Raw genomic sequence first — 16,129 nt, forward strand, 5'->3', positions numbered from 1 at the left:
TCTAAGGCACCAAAAGCATATGCACAGTTTCTCTTGTGCTGCTCTTGGCTGAAATACTACATGGTTTGGACCTGGTGGTGGTTTTAGCAGATACTACACTGCAGCACCGTGAGCAGGCTCACTTAATAGACCAGGATGTTGATGACCAAGGCCATGTATATAAAATTTCAGAACCTGTCCGTTTGTTTAATCTGCTACATCATGCAGTGCCAAAGCGCTTTGAGTGTAATGTTATTTGAGACCAAGTTTCTTTTTTGTCCCTTTTTTTGCCTCTGTCCCTTGGATAGAGGGACAGAGAGAAGTTGGGCAATGATTTGGCTTTGCCTACAGAGATGTAAACAGATTTCCCAATGTTTGATAATGATGGTGCAGCCGGAAGTGGATGACTGGATGATCTCCAGTGCAATCTGAGCTGTCATCCTGCTGAGAGCAGTTAATGAGTCAGAACATATGGGTTGTTCATGTTGATGAGTCATCAGCTTCCCACTTGCCCTGAAGTAGCTTTACTTTGATGTGGCTCAGTCACAAAATCCACTCTTAGTCCCTTTGACAAAGGCCCAATAAAAGACTTCATATGAGTTCTACAGAGTTGGCCTAACTCTGAGCTTGTGTTGTTTCAGTTGAGAGCACGCTTGCAGGATAAAGTTTTTCAAATCAGTTCTTTCTCCTTAATTCCCCTTTAACTTTTTATTTTCAGAGAAGTAGATCTGAGTTTCCTAACACTGGAAAAAAATACAATCCTAAAATAGAAACCATAGAAGCACATATGTTGTTGGAGTTAGTACAAGCAGAAAAAGAATGAATATACTTCATGCTGCTTGCTTGCTAATTTGAACTGAGCTGTTTTGGCAAGGTTGCAGTGGAAGCTGGTGATCAGAGCCTGGCAGTGAAAAAACAGTCAGAGCAGTAGCTCAAGTCATGGAAAACACTGATGTTTCAAAGCAGGAAGCAGACACCCAAACAGGAAGCTTTTAACAAAACTTTAGGTATGACAAGTGGAAGATAATCTGCAAGTCCTGATAAAATACTGAGTTACTGAAATCTGGAGCATTGCTTTTTTTTTTTCTTTTTTTTTTTTTGATGAAGGTTTAGAATCGTTCGAATCATTATTTAAAGCTTTTAGACATTGTGCTGTGGAACATGGTTTAGTGAGAATGGTGATAGGTGGATGGTTGGACTGGATGATCTTTGTAGGTCTTTTCCAGCCTTGGGGATTCTGTGATTCTGTGATACAGTTTACTGCTCACTGAGCTTGTGTGTCATAGGAGATGCACAGAGATGTTATTGTAGAATTTATTAATTTAGACATATTTAGTTTATCTTTCTGTATAGGTGCTGTTACAACAGGATTAAACACTTAAAGCAGTTTATAACAATATTATTCCATATGTAAAACTGCTAGAACTAGCATACAATCAAGACCTTAGTGGATTCTGTGGCTAAGGATTTAACTCATCTATAACTGTTCCAGTGTTTCTGGAAGTTCAGTGACGTTACTAGTGTAAAGCCCAGATTTTAAGAGGAGTAAAACTGTTGCTGTTTCCAGACTTGTCATCCATGTTGTACATTTTAAGAATTAAGGCAAGATTTCTAGTCCATATTATTACTCCTTGTCTGAAGCTTTGTTTTCTGACTCGATTTTGTAGGCTATGTGATATATGTCAAGAAAAAAAAATCCTTCTGAGATGAATACTTCTAGAAGTAATAAGTATATGAATTGATAAAATCCCAGATAAGGCTACTGAGGTTTTTTCTCCTCAGTACTTTTTGTTTACAGGTACTTATTACAGACCTGAGTCACTTCAGTGGTCTTTATTAGAATGTAGTCTCACATAGTATGTGCATTGTATTAGAAGTGCAAGACAAAAAACATCATAGTTATTGTAACAGATTGCCAACTGCAACCAGGCACTCCCTATACCATGCTCTTTCCTGTGTAGCTGCTATGCTATGAAGCTGTGCAAAATTAAGAGTGTGACTCACTTTCCATTGGTACTTGTGACAAAACTTCTGGTGGCATTGTTTTTTCAGAATTGAGGCCTAAATAAGGATTTCCATCTTTTGATCAGTGTCTAATTTACTACTTGGTGAACTATTTTACGAAGAACAGGAAATTACTTTATACAGTAATAGTAATGTCATTTACGTATAAACTATTTTGATTTAAGAATAACTCCTTTCAGTTCTTACATGTATCTAAATATGAAGTGCAATAAAAAGGTAACAAAAAAAGAAACACTGAAACAGCCAGAATGTGCTCCAGTGCTCCGCAGACATCAATTGCTTGGATTTCCTGGTCATCCAAGCACATGGGAGGTGTTTTGTTTATTGCCCGGGAGATAAAGGCCCTTTTTTTGTATGCTTCCCTGAATGCAGTATTGCAGAGACTCTTAAAACCTCATCAGGACTGGGGAAGTGTAGCTTCCAGCATGCAGCTCTCCATTCAGCAGGAGGTGGAGCAGGAGCACGACATGGATATGTTGAAGTCAGCATTAGTTATCTCTGGGATACTGGATAGGCTTGATCTCTTTCCCTCCATACATCAAATGGAAGGATACGAACTGGCATATGTGACTCTGCATGTGTTGATAGCTCTTCCCTGAACCAGAAAATGAGTGATCGTATTTTGTTGTCTTAATGCCCATGAAGAGTGAGAATGTTACTGAAGAAAGGAACTTTGGTAGCAGACGGGAATTTTAAAACTGACCATTTTGGTATTCTCATATGGCTTTAAGAGCACTTCCTGACACTGCTTGTTGTATATGGTTGGTGGTTCTAGTTAAAGGCTTCAGATTTGGAGTTAGACTGAGGAATATGTTCAAACAAGTTAGGGATTGTCTAACACAGCTGCATTTGTAAATCCTTTAACTTGTGCTTCAGGTTTTCCTAACAAAAGTTGATGCTTTCAGTTTCTCAAGAGGAAACTATCAGGAAAAGAAAAAAAAAATGTTGTCATTTAATTTGAACATTTTACAGTGTTTACATGTAAAAAAAAATGTTGAAGAGGGGAAAATCTGTTTTGGTGCAAACTACAAAGGGGCAATAATTATTTAATTGCTAGAGCTCATGTTAGGAAACATGTTTCACTGTTCAGGGAATAGTCTTTTCTATTATACGTGGGTATTCCAAAATCCATAGCTTTGGTTATGTGTAGCTTCTTTAGTTTAATTAAATGCCAGACAAACAAAACAATGGAACTTTAAATAAAAATGCATTTCAGTTCTCTTAGATATAATTGGAACTTACAGAAAACAATGCCCAATTTATTACTATACCAGCATCTTTTGTTCAGAATGCCACTGCTTAATTTATAATTAAATATAATAATTTAATATATAATTTAATATATAATAATTTATAATAATTAAATACAGATTTTCACTGTCATAATGGGATTAATTTTCTGTTCAAGTGAAAGTAATTGTATCAGGAGTAGCATGTGAAGTGTCAGGATGGCAGGGGGAAGAAAATCAGAAGAAAATATGTAAGGGCTAAAGAAATGGCAAGATGATAGATAATTTCAGATGGGTTGGTGTTAGATAAGATGGAGAAATAAATTTAGGATTAGAAACACAAACAGGACTTTCATGGCCTTATGCCTAACCATGTATTATAATGTACGTGGGAATTTTCTGTTAAACTTATGCTTTATCTTCACTTTCTCAGTCACATAGAAAAAATTACAACATGGCAAGATCCTCGAAAAGCTATGAACCAACCACTGAATCACATGAGCCACCATCCTGCAGCTACTTCCACGCCAGTACCACAGAGGTCTATGGCAGTGTCTCAGCCAAATCTCGGTGAGTACTGGATCTCATTTCTGTGGTGGAAATACAAACAAGAGGGGAGGGCCATCTTTTACTGATTTGCTTCCCAAATTTTTGCTTCAAAAAGAGTAGTTCTGATTCTGTTATCAAGCCAAACAGTATATTCTCTACATCCTTTTCTTGTTTTTTCCTTCAGTAGAATTGGCAGCAAGTGAAGTCATACTGTTTGAAGTTCTAACACTTCATGCATTTTATTTTTTATCTTCTGTGAAAAATTTTTGATGATGAACAGAGATAAATGAACTCTTCCTATACTTTTTCATTCACAGGTGGTATAAAGCTTCTACAGTCCCACTAGATAATTTTCAAAGCGTACTGCACAACATGTTACATTAGATAATGTCTGCAGGCTTTCCTGTGTTTCTTCAGGACAAACCTTGTAGCTGGTGGTGGTGGTTGTTTTTTTTCCCTTCCCCTTCCCCTTCCCCTTCCCCTTCCCCTTCCCCTTCCCCTTCCCCTTCCCCTTCCCCTTCCCCTTCCCCTTCCCCTTCCCCTTCCCCTTCCCCTTCCCCTTCCCCTTCCCCTTCCCCTTCCCCTTCCCCTTCCCCTTCCCTTCCCCTTCCCCTTCCCCTTCCCCTTCCCTTCCCTTCCCCTTCCCTTCCCTTCTCCTCCTTATCCCCCTCTTTCCCTTCTTCCTTTCCTTCCTTCTTCTCTTTCTCTCTTCTCTTTCTTTCTTTCTTTCTTTCTTTCTTTCTTTCTTTCTTTCTTTCTTTCTTTCTTTCTTTCTTTCTTTCTTTCTTTCTTTCTTTCTTTCTTTCTTTCTTTCTTTCTTTCTTTCTTTCTTTCTTTCTTTCTTTCTTTCTTTCTTTCTTTCTTTCTTTCTTTCTTTCTTCTTTCTTTCTTTCTTTCTTTCTTTCTTTCTTTCTTTCTTTCTTTCTTTCTTTCTTTCTTTCTTTCTTTCTTTCTTTCTTTCTTTCTTTCTTTCTTTCTTTCTTTCTTTCTTTCTTTCTTTCTTTCTCTTTCTTTTTGTATTGTTATGTTCTGTGATATAAACTGCTTTCTAATAGAAATAACTGCTAACTTTTAGCAAAGCAGTAAAAAGTCTATTTTGCAGCATGAATTAACTGAAAACCTGTAAATGTGCAGGTTTTTTGCTGTTCCTTAATAGCACTACAGGGTTAACTTCATCCATCAACTTATGTTCTGATTTTGCCAGATGTGAATCTTAGTGCAAAACAAAAGAAAACAAACAAACAAACACCTTGTAAATTCTGAAAATATTAAAGGTATAAATGGAAGAAAACATTTTTAATGCATAATTAAGACTAATAATTTTTCTTTAATTTTTTTGCTTCCACAATTCAGATCCCAGTAGTTTTAACTGCTCTAGCTTTCAAGAAAACGAGGAACAAATAGGTTAGTGTACAGGCTCAAGATCACAAAACTAGGTCAAATAAGTAGTCTTGAAAACACAAACTAGATTGGTGTTCAACATTGTTTTTGTAAATTGATCCCATAATTTCATGGTTATTCATGTGCAGTGGGTTCATCGGTTTTGTCTCTTATATTCCAAGAAAACTGTAGTAATCATTTGTCTAACAGTGGTCACCAACAACAGTAATACAAAATCAACTTTTACTTACGTCTTCAACTTATAATAAATACTTACACTGTCCCTTGAAGTAAATAATTTTAGTTCATAGAGTCATAGAATGAACTGGGTGGGATGGTGTCAGGACAGAAGGAAATTCTTACATTCTCTCAACAACTATCCTACTTGTATATGTTCAGTATGAAGGCGTTGTTGGCTATGTTATGTGAGTCAGCAGATAGCGACAGATTGTATCCTTAGCAGACATCAGAGGAAACCTGAGGAAAATCCTTCAGGCGAGAGCTTACTGCAGTGTGTCACACTGTATGGTAAAATTAACAACTGGGCTGCTTGTGTTATTTCAAACCACTGATTAGACCAATTTTGAAATGAGCTACAGGTAAGAGTAGGATAGAGGTGATTTGTTTTTTCACATCAGCTCTTCAGCTGATGACGTCTGTTAAATTCTGTCATTAAAAAACAGAGGATATACCATGAATCAGGATAGTGTTTAATAGACTTTTTTCCCTGTTTGTTAATAGAAGTGAAGTAAGATTAATCAAAGCCATACAATGTTCTGAAATACTTGCATATTGAAGGAAGGTCTTTATCAAGATAGAAAAGATTTGAAATAAAAGCTAACACATAATTAAGAATCTGTTCTTGAAGGGACTTGGGGTGCCCAATAGTTCCATATACTTCAAAATCTGTCACATCATATACACACTGAATTTCATTCAACACTCTTCACATTTATTGACAAAGTATTTAAACAGTTGGGTATTCAAACAGTGCTTAGCACAATGGTTCTGGTCTGTGATGGAATTTCCTCAACATTAGCCACCTAATATATTTGGTGAACTTTTCCTCATAGTGGTGGTTTTCAGAAGGCATTCTGTGATGCACCTTTGGGAGTATAACTCCGGTTGCAGAGTAGAGTAGCACTTTCTGCATTCTGTGGTTAAATTCAGCATCACATGGAGTCATAGAATCATAGAATGGTTTGGGTTGGAAGGGATATTTAAGATCACCTAGCTCACAGCCCCATCCAGCCTGGCCTTCAGTGCTTCCAGGGAGGGGGCATCCATGATCTCTTTGGGCAACCTGTTCCAGTGTCTCACCACCCTCACAGTAAAGAATTTCTTCCTGGTATCTAATCTAAATCTACTCTCTTCCAGTTTAAAGCCATTTCCCTTTGTCTTGTCATTACATGTCCCCCCCTGCTTTCCTATAGACCCCTTCAGGTACTGGAAGGCTGCTGTAAGGTTGCCCTGGAGCCATTTCTTCTCCAGGCTGAAGAGCCCCAGCTGTCTCAACCTGTCCTTGCAGGGGATGTGCTCCATCCCTCTGATCATCTTTGTGGCCCTCTGGACCCACTCCAGCAGCTTGGTGTCCTTACATAGTACCTGATTTTCCAGTCTACCAGTTTGAACACATCTAGTGTAATATTATTTTATTTAAAAATACCTTCCAAAAATTATCTAGAAGCTGTGTGAATATATGTATACTTAGATACACATCATCACAATCTTGTCATTTCTAATGTGTGTATATATAAGTATTTATGTATCTAAACTGGGTGGAGTAGTTTCTGAATATTTCATGTGATTGATTAATGTGAATGTGGTTTCCACTGCTTAAGTTGAATGTATCTCTTTAGAAATTATTCTGGTCAAAAGGAAGGGGGATACTTCCCTGCTCTTTTGTGGAACAACAGTGTTACTCCTAGTGTTCCCTTCTTGCATCTGTGCAGACACTGAATGGAGCAATTCTTTGGTCTGGCCGTGAGACCTCTAGCCAGAAGTGATTGTGCCAATATCCTACAGACATCAGAGAAGAAATGGAAACTGGATAATAAGCTAAACCACTCTTCTGGCCATCATTCCATAACTTTTTAGCAATTGAAGTCTATGCATCTGTCTTTTGGCTTCACATTTTTTGGTACTGTAGGAATTAAAAAAGTTTTTCTTTTGAAGATGTGCCACCTACAAGAAATGGGTTAAAGTATTCCAGGTCTTCATACTGGTCTGTAATTCCAATTAGTAACACGTGTATTCCTCACTGAGCTTCTGGTGAGGAGACAGAAAATACGCTGTGTTCCGTACAGCTTGTTGCTTTGGTTTATAAACTCCTTTGAACAAACTTTGCTAGTAAGTTTATAAAGGCACGTACAAGCATTCTATCAAAAGCACAGGATGACTAAGAGATACCACATTGTAATATATTTATACTTCAGAGATATGTATAGTCGAAGTTAAACTGGCAGACATACCTTAAAAAATCTACTGTGCTTTTTGATGTTCTCTTCTTACTGTGGATTTCTGTTGTCTATGAGCTACTTATACCAGTTTCCTTATAGCATTAGAAGTTTTGGTTTTCTCACCAATGTTTAAAATATTGCTTATTAAATGTTGTATAACAAAGGCATCTTGAAGGTATTTCTTTCTTTGATCCATTTTGATAAATTTGCATAACATTAATACATGCTAGTTGGGTTTTTGTGTTTACTTATGAAAGACAACTAAATTAAATGAAGTTTCATGAATGGAAAGGGAAATCTGTCTCATATTGAAGGCTCGTTGTTGCAGGTTAGTAAATATTCAGGCTTGCTTGGTCTGACTTTTCTAAATATTTTGCCTTTTTTCCCTAAGGCAGCCTATAGATGGATATACTAAGGAAAGAACTGAATTAACAGCAGTCCTGTTTCATTATTGGAATGCCACATGGTAAATAATCAGCCTCTAAATTTATGGTAAATAATCAGCCTCTTTTCTACAGAAGCACTGTATTTTTCACCTCTTCATAAGTATTTCATAAATGCCATTTACTTTGGTGCCATCTACGCATGCGTCTCTTGCCTGTCCAGTTTGAAAGGAGTCTTTTTAGGTTGACTTATAGAATTCTGCTTGCATACTACCAGTCTCAATTAGTGTAGTAGAACCAAAGGCCCTGTGTGAAAGGAGGGGTATCTGTGCAGCCTTATTTTAGGCATCAGATATAGGTTCCTGAATTAGCAGACCAAGCTCTGTAAACTTCCTGAGAATGAAGGGAAGGAGAAAGCAGCTGCACTGCAGTGAAGTTTATGACCAAGCTGCTGCCTGACTTAAATGACAGAACTGTTCTCTGGAAATGCCCAAGTCCAAGCAAGAGAAGCTGCTTTGCCTTAATGGCAGCCACCAGTGTGAGGAGGCCATGTTGTGTGTTCTGCTGGTGGTGGTTTTTCTTTTTTATTTTTGTTTTGTTTTGTTTTGTGTTGGTTGTTTTTTGTGTGTGTGTGTGCTTGTAAGATTTAGGGAAAAAAAAAAGATCCTTATAAAAGTTTATCTTCTGCAACAATTTTTAACTAAATTCTGTGTGTTTTATAGTGTTTCTCTATTCTTTGTTATACAGCACACAAAACCATTTTTATTTTCAACCTGCTGTACAAGATGATCTTCATTTAAATGTTTTTCAAATTTTACAGTTTGCAAGTTATTCTGACAAAAAAAATTAAACCCTCTTATAGTATTTATAATTCCTGTATAAAATGGCTTGAGTTTCTGTGCATGAGTTAAAAAATTTAAAAGTCTGTACTATAAAAGCAGACTCAAGATTCAAAAAACTCTGAGGGCCTACTAGGCGAAGTAACATACATTATTATATGTTCAGGTTCAGAATTTGAGCATTTCAGCAAATGCCAGTTGGGTTTGAAATTAATGTCTGATCAGTGTCTATTTGTGTCTGTCTTATTTAGATTTTTTTTCATGCCTCCTTCCAAAGGTGACTAATTTCAATGACAAATCTTATGAAGTTTAGATCCCTTATGCATTAGTGCTGAGCCATCTTCTCTTGCATGGTGTTCTTCCTGTCTGTTTTTTGTTTTTTTTTTAAGGCATAAAACAGTGGAGAGCCCAATGTTAATCTGTTTATGGTAGTGTACACATTGATTGTAGGAGTCCAACCATACTAACTTACTGTGATAAATTCCAAAGTGAGAGTTGTTAAATTTATTTATTTATTTATTTATTTATTTATCCCAAAGAGGGAAAAACTCCTTATTTTAGAAGCTTAATCTCTGAATCAGCTGTGTTTGGTCCTCAGCACCGTGCTTTAAGTATTCCTTGAGCCAGGAGGGTTTGACCTCTGGAGGTCCCTTGCAGCTTAATCAGGCCGTGATTTTGTGACCTAGGTCTACTAGTAGGCGTGACCCAAGTATTATGAGCAGGGTGCTTTTAACTGGTAGATAACTGGCTCCATAATGTGAAAAACATTCTGTGTTACGTATTAGAATGTTAATGTGGAGAGCCTTTTAACGCTGACAGTGATTTCTGTTACAGAGATTTGTCCACAAGTTTAAAAAAGCAGCATTCATCTGCACTGCTCAAGGTAATTTAACTGAATCTGAAGGCAAGTGGGATTTATGGCACTTCACTTCTGCTTTCTTTTTTAAAATCAGACGGGAAATCCAGCCAATAAAACAATGCAGTATTCCTGTTTAAATCAATAAACACATGAACCACGGTTTCCATATCCTGCCAGGATAAAAGAGGTGTAGTTACTATTGTTTGAATGTGATAAAACAGTTTTGGTTACTGTGTCAAAGTGATCTGGAGATAAGAAACTCCCAAGGTGTTTGAACACAGGCAGTATGTATTTTAGTGATAACAAGCACGCATCATATGGTCTCGATTTTGCAAGACTCGGTTTGCATTGCCTGGAGATTTGGCTACAAATACGTAACATAGGGAGGAACACATTTTTCCTCCTGTGTAGCCCATACCCACAACCACCTGCACAGTGGAAAGGATTCATGTTTCAAGTCATTTTTAATTACTGGATATCCTGAAACAATCTGACACAGTTTGGTTATGGTCAATGGGAATAATTTTGGCAACTGCTTCTGGTTAATGAAATAGTATTTACAGAAGAGCTGAAACAATTGTAGAGGACTTAGGCATTCTGTGGGAATGATAGTTTTGCACCACAGCTCTGGAAAACAGTATTTTTTATTTTTTATTTTTTGTATTTGTAATTAAAACCTACAACAAGTAATTTATCATGGACATTTCAGATTGAGAATTTACTTGTGTTTGAAAGATGTGCTAGCAGTTATAGAGATGAACAGGAATTGAATTCAATACAAGGTAAAATAAGTGCAGATGTCTCAAAGGATACACATCTTTATAACAGCAACCAGTTGTCTAGTAAATTGGAAATGTTAAAGGGTGATGTGTTTTAAAGAGTTTTTGGTGCTTTTTCAAAATGTCTTTTTTTTTTTTTTTTTTTAATTTCAACACAAAGAAGTTTCTGTTGTCATAAGCATTTCCTTTCAAGATTAATATTACAAATTATATGCCAATACAAGACTGGAGACAGAATGCAAAAGCTGAAGATTACACGAGAATTAAAAGCAAGAACAATGCAATGATATTTTAAACAATAATGGTTATTAGTAATCGGTCATTAATATTAATGATGTCTCCCCCATCAAGTGGCCTTCTCTGTTATTTGTTGTTGCTTATTAAAATACGGCTTAAAAAGAAGTGCTTAAGTTCCTACAGAGTAAATTTGCAATTTTCTAAACAATTTCCTGCTAAATCCTGGCATTAGTGGAGCACCTGCAATTTTTTTAAAGCTTGAAGCTTAAAAAATGAGTTACATGTGCATATCACATAACGTAGCAGTTGAAAATTTTGAGATGTTTCTGTATGGCTATTTTAAGCCCAGAAAACTGAATAAAAGACTCTTTGTGTACTGGGATAGTACAACTTTTCGGTTTAATACTTTACAGATTTTTGGAACAAAATGCACCAGAAATGAAAAGCAGCATTTTTTGCTGACCTTGTTGGAAGGCTAGCACTGTTTCTGGGAAGTAAGCGAAACAAGCAGTTCTTTGTTGGCAGGAGAGAAAAGGAAGGGAGCTCAGTCTTTTTTTCCTCACAATGTCGTGACTAAGTCAGAACTGTAATATAGCTGTATTCTTTCTTCTTCTTTTCCTTTCTTTCTTTATTTTAACCTTTATATACATGTGTTTTTCATCAAATTGTTTTGTGTGACACCTGGCACTGGCAGCTGATATGAGTTAAGCTCTGGACTGCCTATAAACAAAGCAGAGAAAAAGATCCAGAACTGCGTCCAGACACTTTTGACACTAAAATAATAAAAGTTGGTACAATCAGTTCAACACGTATGTCAGAAACAATTTACATTTGCATGTTTTGGCTTCTGCAGCTTGCAGATTGCCTTGCCCACAAAATAATCCTTGTTTAGTATGTGCTCAGACCTTAGTATGTAACAGAGAAGTCTCATGCAATGTCAGAAAAACTGGTTCACTAGAATATCTTTAGTAATTTAAATAAAAACAAGAAAAGAATTGTCTCATTTTTCATCTAGCTGGAAAAAGACAATTACATAGGATTAATTGAGATGTGAACTGAACTGTTGCAATTCCATGGACTGCAGTGAAACTGTGACCACACACTCCAGGTTTGGAACTTATTTCCACATTTTTATTTGCTTTCATTTGAGCTGGAAAATTGTGTAACAGCTGTTTATTGTGGAGACTTAGTTCATTTTGCAAAACAAATTTGTTTCTCTCAAGGGAACTGAATTCAAGGGCACCTTGAATCACTGCTAGAACAATGACTACTTTTCATCAGCTATGTTAAAACCAGTCTCCTTTATAGCGATGGAGATGAGCTTTTTAGATTTTTTCTTTGTTTGCAGAACCTTAGATATGTTCCTCTGGGAGTGCCAAACCCTGTCTTGGGAATTCAAGCTCTCTGAAGACCTTAGCTAGCCCTGGACCTCTTAGAAGTAGTGCCGTTTCTAAGGCTTCCTAAAACACAGGCTGAACAGAGCTGCTACAGCATTGCTGATTTATTAGATGAAGTTGGTATTCATACTGAGCAGTCTAGATAGAGCCACAACTGTGAGGTTTTGTTGTTGTTGTTTTTTTTGACTCAGACTGTGTTATATTCCTAATGGCTTTCAAATATAAATTTAGAATTAAAATATAAAGTAGCAGATATTAACAAAGCCAATTAAGTAGCAAAAAATGTGGCATAGGATTACTTCATATGTAACAGAGACCTGTGGAATGTTGTCCCATTAAGGTTACTCACAACAGTTGACACAGGATCTTCCTTTGGTGTGGCTGGGCTCATTCAAACCTTCAGTGACAAAGAGTTATCAGCTACACACAAGAAAACATTAGCAAACTTTTCAGTACAAGATTTCAGCTCTGATTGAGTTAAGAATATGAAAGAGAATAAGTAACGGTTTGGGCTTATTTCAGGAAAAGCAGTGAAGTAAAAGTCTTTTTCTCAAAATAAGCTTGCCTAATGGATAGTTCTTCCTTTGTTGGGATTCTTTCCATTCCAACTAGTGTACTTAAAGATTTCCTATTAATTTGAAATCTAGCCAATATCAGACATAGCAAACCCACTTAAAGATATTCCAGGTACTATAATTTATTGTTTTCCCCATGCATGCCATTGTAACTTACATTTCAGAAAAGCAACCTACTGTCATCTCCAAGAATATTTCTCTTTCTTGTTTGAAGAACTCATACAGTAAAAAATAAAAAGCAGTGAAAATTCTTGGTCTTGTAATAACTAGAACTGTGTGATCATTCTTTTCTGTGCATCTTTAGAGGAATCTGGAATTTTGCCTGGTCATGCTTTTTCCCAAGGAGAGCTTTGCAGGATAAGACCTACCTGATGCTACACATAATGTGCACAGAAAATATGAGGCCAGGGAAGTGGAGGAGCTGTAGAGAAAAAAGGGAGAAGTGGTTTTAAGCGATCGTATGCTGTGACACAGCTGTATGGGAAATAAATGTGGCCACATATATGAATGGTATTGATTCTGTAAAGAATCAAAAGGATGTCCCTTTTGCCCTTTCTTTAACTGTCAAAACTTCAGTAGCAAATGCTCCTGGTTGCAGCTTAAGTGTGTAGCTTAGGTTAACCTTAAATTAGGTTTTCTGATGCATCGTTTGGTGTCTTTAACTGTTCTGATAAACTGCAGAACTTCTGGGCTGTTAGTTCATTTCGGAAGACTGAGAGTGCTGGAATATTTGTGTTAGTACTGACAGTACCTATTTCTATTGCCTCTTGCTTTGTAACATCAGCACTTTTCTTTGCTGTGCATTCTTTGTTTCAGTTATTCCAACTACCACTAGGTTTGCATAGAACCTGGGAAGATCATTTATCACTGGTAAACTTGTAAATTCTTTGACCTGGATGTTTCTTTATGTCCTTTGGTTTTGTCATGTCAGAGATGATCATAGATAAGAACTGTTGATGTAGGAATCTGCAGTTTTTAGCATAAGCCAGTCTGCACTCACACAGTATAGCTATCTTTTTTCTTTTTTTTTTAATCTTAGGAGCATAATGCAGAGAACCCCACATCTGAAACTGTATGAAGATTTGCTCAGAGGTGGTATGGTCCTCTCAAAGCTAGTAATGATGCATTTCCACAGAAGGAAGTGGGTGGCTCTGCATTGTAGTCTCTGGGTTCCAGGAGGCTTTACTTGGGGATCAAATGACATTCTGGTGCCTATGGAGAAGCCACGTTGAATGACACACTGGCATAGCTGTCCTGTACTTTCCAGGACTTCTGATTCTGGAAGTATGTTTCAAAGATAATTTAGATGTTTGCATGTGTCCCACACAGCCTGGAATGATTTACTAGCATGGACTTTGCACCACCTACAGGTAATAAAGTTGCTTCTAGACCAGAAGTGTCCTCAATACAGCACAGCAGTAATCCACAGCTGTTAGGTATGGCTAGTACTCATCTGCAGAAGGAACAAAATTAATCTACACCCTGAATAAAACATACAGTAGGCATGTTGAGAATTCACTGTATTTTGTTTCTGACCTCTCTGGAGGATATCATTGCTGGATGCTATTCTTAGCACCATTGAACAGGAAGAATTTTTGTCTTAGATGGAACAAATAGGATGTCTTTGAATTGCTTAACCTGTAAATATGCTTGCTTGTGCAATAGCAGACCACTGAAAATGACTGATACCAACCATCACTAGATTTATACAACACAATGAGACGCCCAAGGGTATTTTTGGCACCCAAAAAATACAAAGTGGTTCTGTTTCTACAGTCTTTTGTCTGCTCTGTACAATTGCGAATTTTGATCGCTGTCTTTCTTTTACCTACAGGACAGCGTTCTGAGACTGCCTGCCTCATAATATGCAGTTTCTTTAGCTGGAGCCAATGTATTTGTTTTGTGCTGTGGGTGGTTACTGTTTTTTTTTCATTTTCCTGGATGGCTCAGCTACATTTTATTTTGGTGTTTGAAGACATTTTGCTCTCATTTGTTTTGTGTTCTGTAAGCAGTCTTTCCTGAGAGACACAGTCATGCTTTTCATGAACACTTCCTGTCTTGAATCAAGAACTCGTAATGTATATAAGATTACCCATAAGCTATTGTCTCTGTAGTTTATCGAATACATCTCACAGAATCACAGAATCATAGGGGTTGGAAGGGACCTCAAGAGATCATTGAGTCCAACCCCCTGCCAAAGCAGTTCCCTACACCAGGTCGCACAGGTAGGCGTCCAGGTGGGTCTTGAATATCTCCAGAGAAGGAGACCCCTCCATCATGCACAAGCAGGTGTGTGAATGTTCACTCTTAACTCAAAGCTCTATCGGTGTGAGACAGTGAGAAGTGTAGCAGGGAGCTGCATGAGTTGGAAAACATGACACACTTGAAGGACTGACTGCTGCCTGCTGAGTATCTGCAAGTGCACAGATTGGGTAAACTTTGTGAGTACCCAAGGCATCTAAAGTGGGCCAAGAACTGTACTTAGGAAAGTCGCATTGGCTGCAAGGTGCCTACATACGGTGAGGGACAGGAGCAAGAACCTCAGCTTCCAAGCACAGCATGGCTTTGCCCTCATGATTTATCCTGTGCACCTGCTTTAAACTGGAGGTTCTATATTCCATCTCACATGCCCCACAGTATCTCCCAGGAGATGAGCAGTGCTTTCCACAGTGCAGAAGTTTGGAAGGCCATTTGGACAGGCTGTTTTGCAGAGGACACATTCCACCTTTCATAGCACTTCAACTGCTGATAAAGAAAAGCCCTAAAATTTAACACATTAACAAAAGGCTTGCTCATATCAATGTGCAGTGCCTTTCAATGGAACTGAGGCCAAAGAGTACTGCAAACCTGCTGTTATTTCATTACTCTTCAGTTATTTTTTTTATTACTGTAATGATAACATTTTTGATGTATCAAGATGTATTTTAGACCAGCTGAAGGCAGCAGTTGCTGTGGGTGGTGCTGCAGAATGTCACAGATTTTGGTTTCATTTTGTTTTCTGAATGGAATCACATAATAGTTTCAGCTTTACACTATTATTTCCAGTTAATACTTATTTTGAGCTAGGTTAGATTGATTTAATGTGCATTATGTATCCATGCACACACACACACAAACTAGACGTGTCTTTGCCAAAGTGAACAATCAATGTGATTTCCCTGTGAGTCATTACTGTGATTGTACTCAAGAATAATTCAAGTGGAACGATGCTGTTAGGTGGTTAATAAGGACTGAACATCTCTGTATTTATGAAATGGTTTTGAAAGATTAGAAAAAAGTTATTTTACCACCATATCAATTTAATACTTCACTTTAATTTAGACTGTGTCATAAACTTGCCCTAGGAGATAGGTTGACAGAACCATCTGTACCTGTTTGAAAGCGCAGGTGCACGACTTCTTTGTACTTGATGACCCAATGATTCGGTGTCAGTCCATAA

The 16,129-nt window shown here is 37.4% G+C and overlaps 1 protein-coding gene across 1 annotated transcript in view; it reads left to right on the top strand.

The window, feature by feature from the left end:
* The window catches only part of WWTR1 (WW domain containing transcription regulator 1), a 42,985-nt gene that overhangs the window by 14,529 nt on the left and 12,327 nt on the right, over positions 1 to 16,129 (top strand). Inside the window, exon 2 of the mRNA XM_065748294.1 lies at positions 3,667 to 3,803. Coding sequence (XP_065604366.1) covers positions 3,667 to 3,803 — 137 coding nt within the window. The remainder of the gene's footprint in view (positions 1 to 3,666; positions 3,804 to 16,129) is intronic.

This window comes from Cyrtonyx montezumae, unplaced genomic scaffold, assembly GCF_038088225.1.
Source record: "Cyrtonyx montezumae isolate F1298 unplaced genomic scaffold, pur_monq_1.0 scaffold_5, whole genome shotgun sequence".
NCBI classification, from domain to species: domain Eukaryota; kingdom Metazoa; phylum Chordata; class Aves; order Galliformes; family Odontophoridae; genus Cyrtonyx; species Cyrtonyx montezumae.